We start from the raw sequence: 16,566 nt of genomic DNA on the forward strand, positions 1-16,566 counted from the left end.
AGAGAGAGAGAGAGAGAGAACAATTCACGCATTTGTACAGGGGAGCAAAGGTTAGATACATATAGGCACAAAAAGGCATTTGGGACCAGCAACCAAAAATATGCCACCAGCACCCAAAACAAAACAAAACCATCCAAAAAAAAAAAAGACCCAACATGCCCAAAGAATGTCAGAATAGAGAAATACGTGGAAAACAAGGCTGCCGCTTCATCACAATAATTCACTCCGCAAAAAAAAAAAAAAAAAAAAAAAGCACACCTCCCCACGTCATGCTGCAGACCGCACAATGCGAAGACCACTTTCCCTCACATACACAGAAACCGAAAGGAAAAAGAGAAGAAAAAAAGTGAAATTTAATCACATAAATATTTTGTTTCACTTTTAGACCCCCCCCCCCCCTCCCCACAAACAACTTTTTTTTCGTTTCATTGGCCAAAATGATCTTCATTGACCATGTCTACATGAGCCGTCAACCATGTGCACCGGAAGCTCAGCCCAAAGACAAAGTAACGCGTTCTACAAAAAAAAAAAAAAAGGCGTATCCTGTCATTTGCCGCCGCCTCTCAATTTTTTACTTCGAGAATACCGTAAATTAATAGTGTGAGGTTTATATTTTTCTGCCAAAACACCAATAAGACAAGAAAATAAGAAAATAAAAAATAAAAATTTCTTGCCTCATCCACGTTCCATTTCAATAAGACGTTCTGCAACCCTTGCACTCCTCGGCTCTTTAGACGCGGGATGGAATCAAGCCACCCGCCATGAAAAGCCCACCGTACTCGTCACTAGAAAAAACAAACACGCCACCTTTCACGTGGTCGTAAAACAACGCCACACTATTCACAACACCACAAAGAAACCGTTTTTGCGGCTTTGACGCGGAATTCATGGAAGTATTCGCAGCCACAGCAGGGGCGACACCGCCTGTGGACGGCAGGCCATTTTCTCCCACTGACATCGGTGTCTCGTTGGATAACAATGCCTGGCACAGTTCCCTCTGTGCAACGTGGGCAAAGGGCACGTCGTAAAAAAGCGTAGCGGTGTTAGCTTTCCCCTCAGCATCGGAACGGGAGGCCGCAGATTGAAACCCATTTGCCGGAGAAACGCCTCCCAATGCCATTTTCAGCTGACCCAAAAATGAAGGACAAGACATCATCAATTTCAAATGTGGCAATGGCGAAGGAAAAGATAAAATTGAAGAAGCACTATCCGGAGCACCACAATGACCATGCGCTTGCTGTCGTGAGCATCCATTGCTTCGGTGACCCTCTGAAAGACGCGGAATACAATCTTCTTGGAGTTTCTCAAAAAACGGGGGAAAGGGAAGAGGAACAACTCGCAACAACTCCGTCGCAGCTCTCAATAAAGTGTCCATCCCGTGCTGTTCCACCAGATGGTTAAGCAGTAATTGACGTTGATAGCCATACTGCTCGTCACCAAATGGTGAGGGCAATTCACTTGAAGCCGTGCTGCTTTCATCATCGTTTCTGCTTCCCGAATCGTCATCGTCATTTCCATCATCTCTTTGCGATTGACAATTACTGAACACACCAAGGTCAGCCAAGGAAACATAAGAGCAGCGTGCTCTTTTTATCGGAAGCCGTGTTTGGCCCGAATTAAGAGCGTTGGTTAAGCCCGCCTGCTTTCTCAGACCTATCACCTTTACGCGAGACCCCGTTAATGCATCAAAAACGTACGTCGTGCTGTGAAGAGCACCCACTGCGACAAGCACCATTGAATCACCATTATTATCACTGTTTCTATCCGCAATCTCATGACCGCTTTTATCTTCATTCCTCATCTCTTCCTCCTCCTCCTGTAAGCAGAGTGGGTAACTTAAACCCGACATGCCTTCCATTGTATTACAATTTGTTCGTCGAGATGCTGACGCTGAGGATGAAACCCCGTCTGATTGATGCCGGTGTGGATGTCTTACGACAGTGACGGCACAGGGCAAAATATAGATTGGAGCCCTCTTGGTGTAAGAGTGGAAGTGAGATACACCGTTCTCCGTAAGCGCCGTTCGTGGAAGAACCGGACAAACAGGGATGACACGCACAACACCACCATAGAGTACATCAAACACCAGACAAGCATACATTCCTGCACGGTACTCAAGAGGACGGTCATAAGGAACCAACGCACGTGCTGGCCCAACAGAGGCCGTAATACATAAGTAACGACCGTTTTCGGCAACGGGTGCCAATGCAAAGTTCCTTTCAGACCGACGAGAATTATTCATCCCACTGGAACTCCTACCCGCAGTTCCTAGTACCTGAGACAATTTCCCAATATTGTTATCGTAGCCGCTGCTGTGGTTGTTGCTTTGTTGTTGGTGGTTCTGGTCACTGTTTGAACGCCTTTTAGGTACATCACTGTAATAGCTAAATGTGGGTAATGAGCTCGCCGACTTCCTTTTCTTCTCATGGACAATAAACTCATTACACGTCGATGAGCTTTCATCAGCCCCTTCACTCCACAAAGGGTGTCCGGAAGCTGCCATGCTAAGTAGCTGATATGGTTGTTGTTGTGGGGCATATCTTGGTTCATGAGTTCCTGGCCAAATACATGCACTCTGGCACAGTAACTGTGAAATTTCTTCGAACACCAAACGAGATCCTGTCCGGTATAGAACGGCTTCCCCAGAAATAGAAACGTCATTATTTCCTTTTGTTTCATTACTTAGCGTGGGCAATTTCTTCCCCTCACCTCTAAAGTGACGTGCACGAAGAAACGGCATGGAATTAAACCCACCACCAACGCCCCCATTAGTATTTCCTTGATGGTTTCTGTGTCCTCTCGTAGCTTGGCCGTCGTGATTATAATCATCATCATCATCACCATCAAAGTCTTTGTCCGAGCCAGAGGAAGGCTCTATCACAGCCAACGTATGTGGAACAAGGTGGTCTCCATCCTGACGCAGCAGCTGCTGCACGATACGACGACCCAAACGATTTCCCTCTTTCGTCTCTGTCCCCGCTGGAAGACCCTTCTCCTGTACGAGCCGCGACATCCGCGACACTGCCGATTCACGTTCAGTCCCACCACGCGCCAATGAACGCCGATCAAAACCAATTATGCGCGTCCCCACAAAAAAAGCATCTTGCATTTCCCCATCTTTAACGGGAGCTGCTGATTTTTGAGTGAAACTCCTTTCCCGAAGATCAGTAGAGGATTGCATTGCGGCAAGTGTAGCGGGAAGACCACGCTGGGATACGACCACGACGTTGTCTTTTGCACTTTCAATGTCGCGCTCATTCCAAGCGTCATACATGGAAAGCTGGCCATATTGATTGATTGTGTAAAACGCCTGCATCAAGGGCGAGACCAAAATATCAAACACGGGAAAAGTGGCTATACTCTGAATAATCGAGCCGTCGGCGGGCGACCAACGAAGAATAAGATTGTCTCTACCGGATGAAAGCACTGCAGTGCAGCGAGGCGTCGTTGAGCCTCGTGTTTCCACAGAGGACTGCCTTCTTTCAGCGGAAGAACACTGGACGACGAATTGCCCCGCCAAAAGCGAGGATCCAACCAACGTGCAACCGTGATAAGCGTCTTATGAATCCGAAACGCAGCGTAAAGACGGTCTTCCTCGCCAACTGCACCGTGGCGGGACACATCCGACGCATCAATTTGGCCACATTCTGCGCGGTGCAGCGAATAGAGGAATACTTTACCCGTTGTCGCATGATGGGAACGGCTTGCCTCATCCCCTTCCGGCACAAACGGTGGAGCATTTTGCACCGAACAAAGAAGAAACTGCCCGGATGGAGAAAACGACAAAAACGACTCCAATTGTTCATACCAGTACGGATCCTTCAAGCCTTTCATCAGAACGACATCCAGCACAAGTTGCTCGCAGAATGAATCCTGTAACTGATCATTAAAATTCGTCTGGTTTAGACCATTCGCAGCGCGAAGCGCAAACACCACCAATCTACTCTTTGTCGTTAAAAGGGCCAAGAGAGATCCACAAGGCGTCACAGAAACAATCTGCACTTCATTCAAAATCACATCAGATGGACGATCAAGATTGTATTCTGTTGAACTCACAGCTTCTTCATCGGATCCAACTGAGACACTCCCTTCGGACTGCGTGAATTCATTCGCCTGATGAGCCATACGGCTTACCAGCGCCTGAAAGTGAATCGGCAAAGAAAGCGTAGGAAACATGAAGGGCTCAACGGATTCTTCCGAAATTCCTGGCAAAACAGCACCAATTCCGGTGCCACCGGAGAGAACTTGCTGTGAGTCCAAAAAGCCAGACGTAGCTTCTCCTGATACGGAGATTTCCCCCTCATAGGTTCGCACTGTAACAGGCTCATTCATTGCCTTTTCAGTTTGAGTTGCTCTTCCCTGGTTTCCGTTAGGGAAAAATTTCGATGCAACACCATTTCTTTGTGAGCTCATCAAAAACATGTTTGCAGCCGGGTTTTCCATGGATCGTAGTTGAATATCCGCAGGCACACGTTCGTTCTGAAGATCCAGAAGTATCTTCGGTGCACTTAGAACTTTCTTTAGAAGAAAATAAAGTGGCGTCCGTCGTGGCTTAGGAGCCCGGCCCAGTTGATATGGCTGCCCGGTGGCCAACACATGTAAAAGAGCCATGTGAATATCAACCTCATTGTTCATGTTATCGTGTAAATAAGGTGTGCCACAAAATTCCTTATGGTTTGGCAAGTTCGCGCCCGTTTCACTTTGCCATTCATGGCCCAGAAGTGAAAGGCGAAGCGGTGCCACTAATGTTGTTGTGCCCGCAAGAAATTCGTGGACGGCCCTCTTCAGTGTATTCACAAGAGTAAACCCAATGTTCTCTTTTTCATCGGCCATCTTCGCACGACGCGAGCGTGGTAGACGCTGTGATAGACCCTTCCCTTGACCATTATCGGTATAGGACGGGGAATCTTTGCGGAGTCCCTTGGTACCGTCTATAATTTCAGAAATCTGCGCCGCGCAATTTTGGTACCAAAATCCTAACGAAGCAGAGACAATGGAAAGCCTCCGTCTAGTCTCATGACATCCTTCTGCCTTACAATTTGTCATTTTCATAAATCCCTGGGAATTCTGCAGCCACACGTCCGCGAATTCCGCAACGGAACCAACAACCCAGGCAAGAATTTGTATTCGAAGAAATACCTGCGCCCATCGGAGTGCGGGACTAGAAATAAATGAAGGTTCACCCGCGTCAAAAGATGCGTCCGACACCTCCCCACTTCCCATAAGGACTGCACGCCGCACCACACCCATGAGCATATGCCACGGCTTACATGCCGAACTTCCTTCCATTTCAGTCTTTACCTCTGAAGAAGACGTTTCACCACTTTCAGTGTAAGAGATAGGTTCCTTCAATTTTCTTTCTGAAACATCGATTGACTCCATCCTTTTATTGTATTGCCCACAGTGAAGTATGATCCATGTAGAAACTTCTTCTATGTTCTTCCTGAAGGTGGAAGCACCACGGCAGAACAATGCAATGATACCGCTGTGTATATCCTTTGTTGTAATCATTACCTCATTGGCAGAGGAGTATAATTGTGACGGGTCCTTTTTGATCTCTTCTGAATTAAATAATCCATCCGCTTTTTGATTTTCACCCCAGGAAGGAGTGAAAGATTCAAAGAGGTGCCTATTAATTTCCAGCTGATGAGCATCCAGTAGTAGTCGCTGAAGTTTTTCATGCAGCAGTGAAAGCCTCTCCAAAATATTTTTCCGGTGGCGAAACCACCCTTGAGATGTGAAGTCTGCCCATGATACCGCTTCTACCAGGCAAATTTGTGCCCACAGCACCTCAACATAAGAAAAAAACACTTCCAAAAGAGATACCCATTCCGGGGGCAAGATGTCGGCTGACTGCGCTCCACTTTTCTTTTCCCCATGCTCCGTTTCACAACTATCAGCATCCAAAAAAACATTAAAAAGTTTTCGCAGGTGAGGCGTCAGAGCAACCAATTCAGTGGTGTTATTGTTGTTGTCGCCACCATCTGTAGTAGTGGCTCGAGCGGCATCCCAGCCAGGTAGAGCAATCCCGATGCGACAGAGCTCCTGAAGAGCACCCGCATTTTTTGTTTCATCGTCGCCTCCAGTTTTTCGATGCATAAAATTCCATAAAAAGGCCGTCCTAGCCGTATCTGGCTGGGAAGAAGGTTGCTGCGTCTCTGTTCCGCCCTCTGTTTTACATGGCACATTTAAGGGGCTACCGTTTCCATCCTTGCCTTTGGGCTCCAATGTTGTCTTGGCCTCCTTCGAATTTCCCCTGGCACTCTTTTCTCCCGTGTTCGCTACGTCCAAAGTCTGTACTCCATTGCCACAGAAGTTGTTGTGTTCCACAGTGGCGCTGGTCAAAAACTGTAGCCTCCGGCAACTTTCTTCCTCCAGCATTTTAGCGGTTTCGGTGAGGCCGAGGTCCATCAGCAGTTCCTGCAGCACGCTGTTGACAGGAGGCAAATTCGCAGGCGCAGTTTGTGATTGGGGGGCGCACTCCCCCGCATTTTTCTTCGTGCAGGCCGACCCCGAGCTCCTCCGTGCCGGCATTTTGTGTGAAGCAAAAACAGGAGATTGTGTTTTTGGAGTGGGCCAACAAAGATAAATGCCCGCCCGCGCACGTGTTTCTTCGACCGTCCCTCTCTCTATCTCACTTGTCCCGTGTGAATACTTACCACTCGGTCAAGCGGGTTGCAACGCCGTGGTGCGCCTCACCTGTCAAATCAAGAAAGAACTTGAGAGGCCAACAAAAATCAGAGCGTCCCTCCTTCCTTTTTGTTGTTGTTTTTTTTTGTTTTTCTTTTCTCAAGCACACACACAGAAAAAAAATGTACCCTCGCCCCAACACGGGCCTGCAAACTCAAACTAAAAAACAAACAAACAAACAAACAAAAAAATGGTTTGCTCACCACTGTGAGTGGCCTGGATAAGATTTCCCCGTTCCTTCCCGCCTTTCTTTTGTCCTTTCTACTCGTGCTGCTTTTTCGCCTGCCCCCTTTTGGGAAACAAATATAACTATAGTTAGATATAAATGTGTGTGTCTGTGTATGCGTGTTTTTGTGCTTGAATGTATTGTGGTAGTCTGCACTAGAGCAAACGACTTGCAATGCAGGCAAATAAAAGACAGACACACAAAAAAAAATTGTACAGAAACCACATCACAGAGCACCACATGTATTGTTGTTTTGTTGTCGTTGTTGGCTTATTTTCTTTCACCTCTTTTTCTTTTTTTCTACGTTAATTCGATGCGTCAGAACAGGGTCTGTCCAGAGAAAAGAAAGTCGTATCCGCAGAACGTGACTACACCATGCCACTCACCCCACCCCACCCCACCTCGCAGGCCGCAAGCGGAACAGGGTGCCCAAAGAATAGGAAAAACACATACACAAATTTCTTTTCCCCACAGACGCATGTAAACGAGGCATGACAAAAAAAAGCAATAAAAAGGCAAAAAAAACTCCTTTTTTTTCTCTTCCTTTCCCTTCTTCGTCCTTTCCCTTAAGCTTCTCACCTGGAGAATACTTCCTTCGATTGTTTTGGGGGAGCCGGCTGCAGCAGGCCCAGCTCCGCTCGGAGAACAATATACTCGCGACGCAGCAGTGCCAGAATCACCAAGAACTGTTCGGTCTCTTCTTGTGTATTCCAGGACGGGATCACCTTTGGAATTAGAGGAAGCCTCAATGCTGCAGCGCTCGTCTCTTTATCCACGGGTCCACCACGCTTCACTTGAGGTGTGTGACTCGCGTGCGATGTGTGTGTTTTTCCTCCAGTCCCAGAGTGGGTATCCGACGGCATCTGCCTCGCGCGCCGTATTGTGGTGACGGAGAAGGGCGAATCCGACACAGATAACGGATTATCACCACCAGCAGCACCACCCCGTGTTGCTTCTGACGTGCCATCCAGGGCTACACGTCTAGTAACAGGTGGCTGAATCGGTTCTATGCCCACATCATCCAAGTAGGCGTCAAGCAGCTCATAGGCCTCCTTTGGCAGACGCATTCCGGAAACAAGAAAGTCAACCGTGTTCTGCACAACGGCGGCTCGAATCGGATCCAGTGGCGATAAAGCAACTTCGGTATCGCAGAGCACACTGTAGTAAAGTGCCTTTACATCATTCACGTTGGTTACAGCTGGATAACGAGGAGAAGGACGTTGCTGTGGCACCGAAGATTTGTTTTCTGGTGTAGAATGTGCTGACCTCACCCCCATTGGAGAATGATGTGGCGAAATTGTATTCTTTTTGCGCGTTGGCTGCTTCACACTTCTCGCTGAAGGGGTAGTAGTCTTGCGAACTGTACTGGACTGTGAGTCGTGTAATGCTGCCGCCGCGACTCCGCCATCACGCAAAGAACGTTCTGGAGCAAGGTGAAGATGACACAGTTTGTCGCTGATGCCATCACGCAGAAGAGTAGCCATAAGACGCGTCATGACAAAGCCATTTGACGTTGGAATTTCCTCCACTTTGTCCTCCAGCAACAACTCCGCCATAAGCACTGTCGGATCATCAAAAACACCAAACCCATAAAGGCCCACATCCGTCGGAGTTTTATTGATACTACGGAATTTAGACGGATGAACAGCAAGGGTGGAACTCAGCGACATAAACTCGGAACCACTTCCGGTAAGACCGCGTGCGGCTCGAGAATATGCATTTCCAGGCGCAATCCACCTTAATTTCTCCTCTCGCTTTTTGCCCTGAGTCTCGCTAGAAGCTACAATGCTGCTACCTTTCCCATATGAGGGGTGGTTGCTTGTGTTCTTGCTTGTTATTCCTCCCACCGCCGGCGTTGTGTTTCCTCCTGTTGAGTCTCCTTTTCCCAAATGTCGTTTGGATTCCCCGCCTCCGCGCCGCGGTGTTGTTGACTGCGGTTGAGACGATGAGGAACTTACGCCACACACATTGTCGTTGGACGACGAAGCTAGAGAGGCGGCCACAATAGCCGAAAATCGATCCAAAAGATCTTCTTCCCAGAGAAGGCGATACATATCACAAAGCCATTTGCGGTATAAAATAGAGACACGCAAGTCCACAAACTGTACGGCAGGAAGAAGGAAATCAAATGTGGTGCTGATCACGCGAAAAATAAGAAGAGTCACTTCTTCCCGTATCTGTTCCTGCATGGTCTGTGAACTCGTAATATACTCCTGTACTTGCTTAATCATACTTTCCAGCTCCACGCCAATCCGAGAAAAAAGAGTCGGCGTGGCCGCATTATCTTGCATTTGAGTTTTCGATGCGGCAGCAGCATATTCAAAAGAAAAATCTTTTGGTGTTGATTCTTCGGTTTCCCCCGTTTGTAAGTGAGTACTCGCGGCGGTTGTGGCTGGCTGACCATCCACCCGCTGGAGAGACCGCAGAAGCACATAAAGCACCACATCGTTAGGGCGCACGAACCCACTGGCATCGGTCATCATTTGCAACGTGGTTGCTGGATGCAAGGGATCCATAGAGTTATCACCAAACGGACCTCCACTCGTGGCGGTGGCATGCACTCCCTTTATTCGTTGAAAACCACTTTGCGCACGGCGTGTAATATCGGACGATGCAGCCACAGAACTGTTGCCCCCACCGCTGTTGCCTTCAACCGCCTCCACAAAACCCTCTGCAAGCCTCGTAAAATCCTCCGCGTAGTTGCGCAGAGATGGGAATAACATTGGCATCAGACTTAGTGCCGCAGGAGACGGTAATGTAATAAAACGTCCAATCATGTCCCCTTGTGGTACTGCCCCACTGCACCGGGATTCATTAACGGCATCCGTCACTGCACTGTTTTGCTCGGCATCCTCCATACTCCCAAAGGAACTGTTCAGTGACGAAACAGAAGAAGACCCGCCAAACAGGAGCCCTTCTACCAGCACATTCAAAAAAAACGCCGTCTGATTCATCGCCCGGCCTCCCAAAAAAGCAGTTCCAGCCTCATCACATTTTGATCCATCCATCTCACGTGAAAGGCTATCATTATCCTCCGCATTTTGCATCATGCGCTTTGGTAGCGTTGCGTCGACATGTGCCACAAAAGAGGCGCTAGCATCTCTGTTATTGCTACCCGTACGAGTTGGCTTTGTGGATGCATGAATCGGGAAGTCTCTATGGGCATTGCTAAAAGGCGTAAAATTTTCATTCTTGTTATCACCTTCGGAAAGTAGCAATCTCGCCAGCGCAGCAATTTCGCCCTTGGGAATGCGGCCCTCCAAAAAATCCCAGAAGTCCTCGGTCCAGCAAGAAGCCCGTTTAGAAATGAAGTTCCGTGGCAAAACCATTCCCAATAACCTGAATGGCTGAACAGATGTCTGTGCTGGAATTGTGGAACTTGAAGGTTGATTTGTAGTATTCTCTTTGCCGCCTGCACTCCACGTGCCTGAGGCTGTCATGGAATTCATGGGGTGCAACTGACGGCCCACGTCACTCTGAAAAAGTTGCTGCAGCTCAGCTGAGGTGCAGTTCGCCACACACGCTTCAGGTGGATCCAATGTTCCGCGCTGACCTTTCACGTCCAACGCATTTCCGGCTACCGAAGAGCGGGATGAAGTGCTTCGCACCCCTCTTGATCTACCGCCAGCGTCACCTGCTGAGCTACTGCGCGTATGACAGTCGTACAGATGGTGTACTCTGCGGCACCTCTCCGCCAGCTCCATGAGCATCAAAAGGTCCTGGTGAAGAAAGGATTCCAACTCGATAAGATGATGAAGATCTTTCAGGAGACGCCTCACCAGAGCATCGAACGCGCACACAAAAACTCGCCTCTCTTCTTCCTTTAACAAAGCATCAAAGCGAGAAAGAGTGAGGGCAAGCTCGACGATATAAGTTTTACAAAGAACATCATTACCCTGTTCAAGGCATTGCATCAATGGAAGAAATTCGTTTCGCATAATTGATGTGATGCCTGGAAGAGTATTTATTCCAGAAGATATCCCCAGAGAGGACTGCAAATTCTTCGGTCGCAATGGTACTTCAGCACTCTGACCTCTCATTTTCCTTTTTAAAATGAAAACTATAACTTCCTTACGGACAATATTCACTTCAAGATGCTTGCACAGGGTAGAAACAGCGTATAATACAGTATGCGGCCTTCTAAACTTCGTGTGGCAAATGCAGAAGTGAAGTAAGAAGAGTAAGGCTTAGGGATCATGCAGGTAGACTCTAAATCTAACAAAGGAAAGAGAAAGAGCACGTAAGGATCATGCAGCACTTCAGAATAGGATCGATATCATTAGCAATAATCGTTGATAACATGCAAACGCTATTCGTTTTTTCCTTCTGCACCCACCCGCACGCCTCTCCTTTCGCCCTTCCACGACCCCCTCCACAGTTATCTTCGCTCATTAACAAACACAGGAGTAAAATAAAGGAGCCATAGATGTACACTCAGGTAACGGGGAAAAAGAGAAAAAAAATTACCTTTTTTTTTTTTCGTCAATGAAACAAGCTTTGTTTAAACGCATTTTTCCCTTTTTATTTATTCGTAGGATTTTTGGTGATTTGTTTCTTGGTTTATATGTGTGCTTTTGGCACCTTCACTCGCCCTAGGATAAATTTATTCAACGGTAGCAGCTGGCTGCAAAATGTCTTTCTGCATTTTCGTCATGTCAATAATATAACGCAAGGAAAAGTAATTCTCTTTCGCCAGATCCGTCAACGCCCGGTGCTGCTGCAGTCCACGCTGCAGAACCTTCAACGCGGGAATAACGGCACTTCGTTCCTGTGCAAAACCACCCGTGCACTCATTGGAGTGCAGCATCAGAGACTGCGCCCAGAGCAGAGCCTGCTCGATCCCCCGACTCTCTTCAACCTCTGTGCTCACCCACTGCACCAACAGAGGGAACAAGACAGAAGGGACGGAAGAGACGGCGACGGGAATGGCGTCCCGCGGCATCCGGCGTAAGCATTCCACACCAAGCATCTTGTCTCCAAGTTTCATTGCACCCATAAGCGCCATAACAGGTTCGCCGCGGTCTAGTTGATCGCGAACCTGTTGGGTCGTGATGTTAGCACTGAGCTGTAGGGGCTGGAACTTTGGACGTGCAACACGAGTAGAGAACATCAACAGCCCGTCGGTGGTAGCCGCCACGAATTCTGTCCCTGTGCACGAAAAAGCCAAGTCCATCGTTCGTGCCGTGAGTGCAGTTTGTCTCTTTCCTGTCGCAAAGTGGCGGTGCCGACTTCCAGGCATCTCCATTATTTTTCCCCGGCGCAGATGAATGTCAGCATCGTCAACATCAATATCGTCGACATGCCCTGCTTCCGTCATTTGGCGCCACTGATATTGTTCTTCCGCTCCCTGCACATCCTGGTTCGTCGTGACAGGCCACTTCTTCAGCATGTAGCCCTGAGTGGCGTGATACATCACAATCCACTTGGAATCTCCCCCAGCGACAATCTTTTCCCCCTCAGGAGAAAAAGCAATGACATTGAAGCGGGCATTGTAGTTCGCACTACGTGGCCCCACTGTCTTGTTCCACCCGCCAGCGGCGTCAAAACTCGTCTGAAAGGTTTTGATGATGATTGGCTCTGTCGGTACGACGGTCTCATAAACAGATATCTCCTGTCTCATTGTCAACACAGCCAGACGGCGACCACTGTTGCTGAACGTAACACTAAGCACTTCAGACCCAATGTCTACTACCTCTGCATCACCCTTCATGCGGTCCCCACCATCTCCGCGGTTAAAAAGATCCCAAAAGACAAGATTGTGGTCAAGAGAACCGGAAACAAGAGCGGTGCCTGACGGATGAAATGCCAGACACGCAATAGGCGCTTCATGTCCTTGAAGTTGATCAATCAATTTTCCCGTTTGCACTGCAAAAAGAAAGATGCGATCGGTCTGCCCACTACCCACTGCCAGCACTTCTCCAGATGGATCGACAGCAATGCAAGAAAGTTGCGTTTGTTCGGGTGTTTTATAGACGCGGAAATGACGGTATCGTACAAGATCAAAGCCTCTTGCTGTGCCATCCCGGCTGCAAGTAAAAAAGGCATTCGTAGCTGCGCATGTTACCACGCCCGTTACCGGTGCTGTGTGTTCTGTGAAAGTTACATAGCACTGACCTGAGGACGCTTTCCACACCTTTATTTTACCGTCATCACCACAAGAAATAATGCTACCAGAATCTGCAGTTATGGCAACTCGAGAAATATCGTAATAGTGCGCCTGGTCTTTAAGAACATATGCCTCTGATTTCCAGTCCCACAGGAGAAGCTGTTTCAACTGGGCACTTCCAAATGCAACAAAGTCACCAGTTGGACTGAAAGCTGCAGCTGTTAGTGACTGTGCGGAAATAGAAAGTAAATGAACAAGAGTTAGTTCCGCTTCGTCAGCCGTTGTCAAACTATGAATTGCAAAGATACCAGAGTTGTAGCCAATCGCCACAAGACCACGAATTCGGTGAAAGCATGTGACTGAAACGTTTCCCTTTATGTGTTAGTAGGTATTTCTTGTCTATCTCATATGCACAGCGAAGAATGTCAGGTAGATACGTATCATCCGCAACGGAGACACGCACCCCTTCAAGCTTCAGCTGCTCCAGCCGGCGTTTTTCTAAAAAGGATTTTGGAGCACGGCCGGCCCCATCATCATCGTCACCACTTTCATCCTCCTGCTGCATGATACGCGCCTTCATTTGTGCAGTGGCAACAGCTTGCAGCACCTCTCGACGTGTGACATTTGTACGCTTCCATGTGATAATGACATTATCAGCGGAGACACTCACAACGCAAGAGCATGCGTCATCCATAAACCAAGCACCATGAACTCCAGCGCGGTGACCTACCAAGGCATTCTGCTGTATAGCCATCCCCTTCTGCTGCAGACGTCCTTGACGTGGGTAAATCTTCATGCGGGCATCTTGCCCGCACAATAGAAGGTGCTCACTGTTCGGTGACCATTCAACATTCATAATTGGCAACGTCAGCGCCGCGTGTAGATTCTCCACCCGATGACATGCATGGTATGCCACAACACGCTGAGCCGGGGAAGTGTACACCTGAAGAGTATTTTCAAGGGCAATTGCAACGTACTTGCCACACGGACTAAACTTGACACAGCGGACCTCACAGTCAGGGGGGAACGCGATAGTGTCGAGCACAACACCGGCGGAAATCGCGTAGAAAAAGCCAACACCACGCCGACCAATTGCAATCAGCAGATCGCCGTCTGGTGATAGGTCAAAACACTGAATCGTGCTGTTACTGCACGGAAGCGAGCGATGCCCTTCCTGCTGGACCTGAATGCTTGAAATGTAATTGTTGACCGGCGAGTACAACTGGCGTCCGTCAGGAGAAAAGGCGACATTGCCTCCCGTGTACAACATGCCATGCACTGAAGCCAGTTGGAAATTTGTCTGCATTTTCTTCCCGCTTATCTTTTATTCCTCCTCCTTATCCTCTCGTTTTATTTTGCTGGCTTCTTAACGTCTCCCTTTCCTCCTTCGTCACCACCCGTTCCGGAAGGCTCCCACTTCTATGCAGAACAAAAAAAAAAGAAAAAAGATGGCACAATAAACACCGCTCACTTGTTGCACTTTGCTCCATGTCCAAACCTTTGGCGGCTAAACGCTTGCTCGGCTCTCACGCTCCCCCATCCATCTCTTCCTACCTGCGTATATTACGCATGTATTTCTTCACGCCTTCTGATAATTATGTTGCCTTTTATTTAATTGGACCTCCTTCATTCCCTTTGGTCATTAAGCATCAGTTATTCATGTATATTTTTTTTTTCTTCCTAATTTCAGTCCCGTCCTGCTCCTTCACGCTCGCCGTGTGTAAACATCACCAAACGGAATAGTTGCCTGGGTGACTGCCTCTAGTACACCGTGTCAGCGGCCTCTTCGTCGTCAAGGTCGGCGTCAAAGTGGCCAACAATACCCCACTGTGTGCTCTGCTCCCGCGGAATACCTGCCAACGCACCAGCCACTTCAGGAAACCTCTCCACAATCACTTCGTAATAATACTGCGCAGTGCTCATCATCAGCTCATCGTTCACGTCCACACGGCGCAGCATTGGAACAAATGCTTCTGGCTTGAGGTCAGAAGCCTGTATGAGTCCGGTGCTGGCCAGCGCGGCGGCGGCGCGTAGCAACCACGTGATAGTCAACTTGTCGCTAGCACCAACACTCGCCGCCGTTCGTACGCCATCCGCTGCCGCACGAATAAACGTCGGGTCTGCACGCTCCATGCAGCACGTGACAAGCGAGTACGCAAACGCAAAACCACCAAGGGCCGCACTCCCTTTGGAAGACATCATTACCAGCGCCTTCTTTTGAAGCTCAGCAAGCTGTCCATCGGTAGTACTTGCCGACTTGCATAGCGCTGCGACGGCCACACCGGCAAAAGCCGCAGTTGCCGGCGTTTCCGCCCATTCCCAGGTGGGCAGCACAAAGTCCATCAATTTTGTAATGTGACTCAATGCTTTGGTGAAGTGACTGTATCGTATTACGACAGAGACAAAACGGCACATAACTCCCCGAAGCAACGCAGTGTCGACAGAATTTTTTTTGGTCACCACTGTACCAAGAATAAGTTCGGCGTACTTTTCAGACCTTTGCAGTAATCGAATGACAACACGAAGTGCCAACACGCGGGCCTCACCCTTGTCGCATAGAGAAGCATTAAACATCGCAAGTGCCATGGTACCTTCCACCATCTTCTCCTTACCGCTGGCAGGATAGTCCATGAGTTGCAAACAAAGTCTGACAAGCGCAAGAACAACGGTTCCTTCATTTCGTGTAAACAGCACCTTTGAGCAACGACCAGCGACTGTATTGGCAGAGCCCGCGCTCACATTTCGCGGTGCAAACGACAATAGGTCCTGAATGCACTCCACGGCCTGCACCTTTTGCACGGAGGTGCCATAATCAAGGCCTCTGTTATAGAAGTTCATGAAAACGTCAAATATTCGCGCGGGTTCACCCTCGCCAAGAACATTAAACTCCGGTTCTGTCTCAGTAATAAATGCACGCGCGGTAACCCCCAATGTGTTTTGAAACACATCCAAGTACTGCAACAGATATCGGCCAGCAGCACGCTTGCTGGTCGTAAGGTCCTGTTGCTCCTCTTCCTCCAGGGATTCTACTACACGTTGCTCAAGCGATGCAATGAGGCGTGGGATCATAGAAACCGCAATGCTTCGAAGTTCGTCATCGTCGCTTCCAAGAGCTTCAATGGCAGCACGGAACACCGCGGTGAGAGTCTCAATAGAGTCAAACGAGACACCCAAACCATACGCCTCCGCTGCAAGAAGAGCGCCACGCTGTGTCGCCGGGGAACGAAGTCCTTTTTCCCAATGCTCAACTGGCAGGTGCTCAAATTCGCGAGACAAGCCTTCAATAAACTTTTGATACGTCCCACTCGCACCCTCAAGCCCTTGCACAAGAAACGCAAGAAGTGTTCGACTCATATCATCGGAGTAGCGACGCATCTGTTCATATGCCTCATCCACATCAAGAATGGCATCGAGAAGTTCAAGGTTGTCCTGTGTGTACACAGACCGTTGCGCAAGATACTTGAAAATTATATCGAGTGCGGCAACTGGTTTTACCTTCACCACTTCCACCACACCACGCACTGACGTCTCAATTTGCGCTTCA

General features: G+C 48.6%; 2 protein-coding genes and 2 pseudogenes across 2 annotated transcripts, besides 6 other annotated features; all 4 read right to left on the reverse strand.

Moving 5' to 3' along the window:
* Positions 1-16,566: part of a sequence feature (heterozygous, non-Esmeraldo-like haplotype) that runs on past the window's edge.
* Positions 230-252: a microsatellite.
* Positions 642-669: a sequence feature (AT_rich).
* Tc00.1047053508891.80 lies at positions 730-6,534 on the reverse strand (annotated as a pseudogene).
* Positions 2,812-2,846: a microsatellite.
* Positions 6,846-6,881: a microsatellite.
* Positions 7,443-7,484: a sequence feature (CT-rich).
* On the reverse strand, positions 7,492-10,956 carry Tc00.1047053508891.90 (hypothetical protein, conserved; the record flags this gene model as incomplete). Its single annotated transcript, XM_809499.1, has 1 exon — positions 7,492-10,956. One exon carries the CDS (start codon positions 10,954-10,956, stop codon positions 7,492-7,494), a length of 3,465 nt encoding a protein of 1,154 aa, XP_814592.1.
* Tc00.1047053508891.120 lies at positions 11,518-14,328 on the reverse strand (annotated as a pseudogene).
* Positions 14,784-16,566, reverse strand: Tc00.1047053508891.130 (hypothetical protein, conserved; the record flags this gene model as incomplete). Its single annotated transcript, XM_809500.1, has 1 exon — positions 14,784-16,566. A coding segment is annotated over one exon (1,783 nt), but the record flags the coding sequence as incomplete, so codon positions are not given.

This window comes from Trypanosoma cruzi, genomic scaffold (genome assembly GCF_000209065.1).
Source record: "Trypanosoma cruzi strain CL Brener 1047053517087 genomic scaffold, whole genome shotgun sequence".
Lineage (NCBI taxonomy): Eukaryota > Euglenozoa > Kinetoplastea > Trypanosomatida > Trypanosomatidae > Trypanosoma > Trypanosoma cruzi.